The sequence below is a fragment of the Aplysia californica genome, unplaced genomic scaffold (genome assembly GCF_000002075.1).
Source record: "Aplysia californica isolate F4 #8 unplaced genomic scaffold, AplCal3.0 scaffold00571, whole genome shotgun sequence".
Taxonomy (NCBI): domain Eukaryota; kingdom Metazoa; phylum Mollusca; class Gastropoda; order Aplysiida; family Aplysiidae; genus Aplysia; species Aplysia californica.
In genome coordinates, this window is record NW_004797841.1 from 362,533 (window position 1) to 367,003 (window position 4,471).

Here is a 4,471-nt window from a genome sequence, read left to right on the forward strand (position 1 = left end):
AAAGAAAAAGAAGCAAGGGAAAAAGTGAGACTGTAAGGCTAGAATTTTTTAAAAAGCAACTGAAAATAAAGTAAGACTAACATTATATATCTAGAAAAGTAACTGAGAGTAAAGCTAGACCTATCAACCTATAAAATTAGAATCCCTGCCCCTTTCTTTATATTTACGTTCTGAGAAAACTTCCTAAAACGCATGAGTCTAGGCGAGATCTATGTCTACTAGGCCTACAGACAGTTCACTATTCTGGGGGACAGTGCAAATGTCACCTTCATTAGGACTATCAGTTTGCTGTTTTTTATGACGGATAACACTTTAAAATCATTTCCCATAAGCAAAAAAGTGACATCTGCAAATTAAACAACTGAATCGATGCTGCACCGTTGCTTTGCCTACCACCAACGATGGTTGTGTTGTATTGTGTCAATAGGAGCGTTCATTCTGTGCATTGGACAAACAGGAAGTTGTTCATTGTTCACATTTCACTGAGGTCACTTGAGGGTCAGATTGATTTTTAAAAGTTAAACATTAAACGAACGCGCCTCCCTCCATCCAACCAACCTAGCCTACAAGAATGTGTGTTTTGCTCGAAACAGTGGATGTCTTCTTTTGTAAATTGATCTAGATCTAGATCTAAATCTAGATATCTAGACCTAGATCTAAAATCTAAAAAGAAAGAGTGTATATACAGTAATTTAGATTTAGATATCTAGATCTAGAGTTCTAGATATCTACGGTAGATCTGCAAGACGGATGCACGCGTCTCAATCGGCACTGGTTAAGGTTTGCCGTCTCGCCGCCATGTTGGTTTGTTTACATCAGCAACTCAAATGCGACACAGGTTTAGAAAATCTAGATCTAGATCTAGATTTCTTCTAACAGAAAGAATCCAACTGCAACTGATTGCCGACCCAAAAGTGCGCCCTAAAACTTATAGTTTGTCAGTCGGAACGAGGATCTCTGGATCGATAAAATCAAAACTCTAGGCCTACCTGTCATATTATCAAGAGGTCATCCAGGTTGCTGATGTAAACAAACCAACATGGCGCCAGAAGTCTCGATCTAGAATCTAGATCTAGGCCTAGATATAGATCTAGATTCTAGATCCATTTAGTCTACATTTGTACTATATCTAGATCTAGTGTGAGACTATATCTAGATATAGATATAGATATCTAGATCTAGATTCTAGATCTAGATCTAGATTTTAGGTCTAGATCTAGATTAGATCTAGATATATAGATCTAGAATCTAGATTCTATATCTATTATATCTAGATCTAGGCTAGTCGAGATGTAGGCCTTGATTTAAAATCTAGATCTAGAAGATCAAAATCTCTAGATCTAGAAGATCAAAATCTCTAGATCTAGATTCTAGATCTAGATATATTAGATCTAGAGTCTAGATATCTAGATCTAAATCTAATATCTAGATCTAGATATAGAATCTAGATCTAGAGTCACGACCCCACTCGTGGGCCACTAAGCTACCCACGTAGGGAAAATCACTCTAGATTTATATCTAGAGATAGATATTATTAGAATCTATTTCTTTTTTAGTCTGGATCTAGATCTAGAATCTAGATCTAGATCTGGATCTAGGCTAGATCTAAATCTAAAAAAATCTAGACTAAATCTAGTCTAGATCTAGATTCTAGATCTAGACACTAGAGTCTAGATTCTAGGTCATTATATCTGGTCAGAAAGACTGTGACAATATAACTACTTGGCTTGATGAGAAGAATGTACGCAGGGGCTGCGCTCTGATCCCTTTGGTTTTCTCTGCACTGTATTTTTCTCTTATGCTTCACTTCTCTTTTTGTTTTATAGGTCTTTAAATAGCTTTGGTAGCCTAGTAGAAGTAGATCTAGTCATTGGTAGACTTGTAATGCAAACCGTAGGAGGAGAGAGAAAGGGACACAAAGACAGACAGAATGGATAAAGTGGAGAGAGTAGGCCTAGGAGAGGGCCTCATATTTATGTTCCAATGTTACTATTCTTGAATTTTCAGACTGCCAGTTCCCATTCGTAAATTCAAATAGAAATCTTGTTTATCTATCTATCTATCTAGAGTCTATCTATTTATCTATCTATCTATCTATCTATTATTCATTTAGTTTAATTTCTATTTGATCTAGGAGATAGTGGATTTGACAGCCAGCCGTTGAACCAGTGAGAGATTTCGACAACTCGACGCGAGAACAATCATGCACCCGGACATAGGCCTACAAAACTGGAGCTTCGCCGACAACAAGACAGAATCTGCTACAGAGGCAACATTTACTATCGGGGCCCTGTTTGACAGTTTGTTCTCCCAAAATGGAAAGAACCCGTTCATGGCTGACCCCATTCTCAAAATGCAATGGGACCTGCTGTGCCTCTTTGCAGTGTTTTTGATTGGTTGTAAGTTCTAGATCTATATCTAGATCTAGATATCTAGGCCTAGTTCGATTTTCTTCTGTTCCTTTATTGGTGGTAATTAAGTATTTTGTTTTTCTGCTCCTTTTCTGCAACTTTTATTGTTTTTGCTTAAAAAACAACAACCTAGATCTAGGCCTAGGCCTATGATCTGGATTTTTCATCTCAAAGTCAAGGTCATAAACCCAAGAGTTTCAGTTTAAGATCCCTGCCCCCTCTTTGTTCAAGCATTGTGCATACAAACAACTTTTGAAAAAGGGGGAGACATTAAAGCTATAGTGTAGTTTGTCCTACTTTGTGTTTCACCGTCGTTCTTATATTTTTTCTTTGCGCTTCAGATTAGATTGTACAGTTGACAAGTTACTTATTCCAACCACGGATGCATGCTTTCTTTTTATTTGTTTGTTTGTTTTGTTTTTGTAAAGTGTTTTACGGCGCTCGCAACTGCATAAGGTCATATGAGCGCGCGGGACACACCTAACATTTTCAGTTGGTAGGAAATTTTGAATTTTGCCCGAGTGGCGTCCGAAGCCTACTCTTATCGATTTTAGACCACCAAGGGATCTTTAACGTACGCAACTTGCACACGGGCCCTCCGAGATTTTTCGCCCTTGTCCGAGAAGGCTAGGTGTAGATCTTCCCTACCAGATGATCTGGGGTGTGGCAGAAAGACAGCAGTAAGGAGGAGCCAAGGAGTAGCAGTAGAAAGGCTGCAGAAAGAGTCAGGAGCCCAGAGGAGGGGGCAAAGGAGGTGAGGGGGTGAGGGCAGAAAGTGGAAATGAAAGCAGACGACAGTTTCTTTTTGTGTATGCATACTATGAGTCTGCAAATTATGTGTGGTAGGTTTTTCTTTTAATTTTAACCTTGCAATAATAATGGTTGTGTCCTTGGTATATCTTTGTAAATAAAGTTTCTTGTTCGGTTGGGCCGTAGAGTATTTACGTTTAAAAAGTCATTCATAAACGCTACAGACTTCTAAACAAAATGTTTTGACTTACAACTTACAACTAAATTGCACGTGAATGAATGAAAAGCTTGTTGATATACAATTAGAGAAGCTACATATAGATCTAGCACAGAATTGTTGCGTTGCAATATTAGTACACGATGAATACCTTTAATTTTGAAGTCAAATTGCATTCGTGGGTGGTTGGCGGGTGCTCTGGTGTGGCCTGCTCCTTTTTTCCTATCGAACATCTATCGTCCTTATCTTCCCTTCTTCTTTTTTGCGTTTGTTACTCTCTTGTAACACCTCTAATCTTCTCGCGCTCATATGACCTCATACTTTAATGCAGTTGCGAGCGCCGTAAAATCTCTACTTTAAAAAAAAATGTATTCATGCACACTTTTTTATTTCTTTCGCCAATACTGGTTCACTTTCTGAGGATGTATGGTGAAATATCCCGCCCTTTCGTGTTGTTTCAGTTCACTTTCTCAGGATGAACATATTCCGCCATTCTGTGTTGTATCAGTTCACTTTCTCAGGATGAACACATCCCGCCTTTCTGTGTTGTTTCAGTTCACTTTCTCAGGATGAACTTAACATATCCCATCATTTCGTGTTGTTTCAGTTCATTTTCTCAGGATGAACTTAACATATCCCATCATTTCGTGTTGTTTCAGTTCACTTTCTCAAGATGAACATATCCCGCCATTCTGTGTTGTTTCAGTTCACTTTCTCAAGATGAACATATCCCGCCATTCTGTGTTGTTTCAGTTCACTTTCTGAGGATGAACATAAACATATCCCGCCCGCCATTCTGTGTTGTTTCAGCTCTTGTCCGGCATGCCACAGATGTCCTCCACCTCCCCATACCCTACACGGTGGTCATCTTCTTCGTTGGCTCTGTGGCCGGCTGTCTCCCTCTGTCCGAGGCGGCGGACATTGGGCCGCACACCATCCTCTACGTCTTCCTGCCCGTGCTCATCTTCGAGGGCGCCTTTGCCATAGACATGTACGTCTTCAAGCAGATCTTCATCCAGGTGCTAGTGCTAGCCGTTCCGGCTTTAGGTGAGCAGCACGTCCTGCTTTGTATGTGTGTGTGTATGTGTGTGTG

General features: G+C 39.6%; 1 protein-coding gene across 1 annotated transcript in view; it reads left to right on the top strand.

Annotated features, from left to right (window-relative positions):
- Nucleotides 1–629: 629 nt before the first annotated feature.
- The window catches only part of LOC101850670 (sodium/hydrogen exchanger 10), a gene marked incomplete at its 3' end in the record, with an annotated part of 39,459 nt that continues 35,617 nt past the window's right edge, over nt 630–4,471 (top strand). The window contains 3 exon segments of the mRNA XM_013087308.1: nt 630–780; nt 2,135–2,399; nt 4,189–4,425. Coding sequence (XP_012942762.1) covers nt 2,204–2,399; nt 4,189–4,425 — 433 coding nt within the window.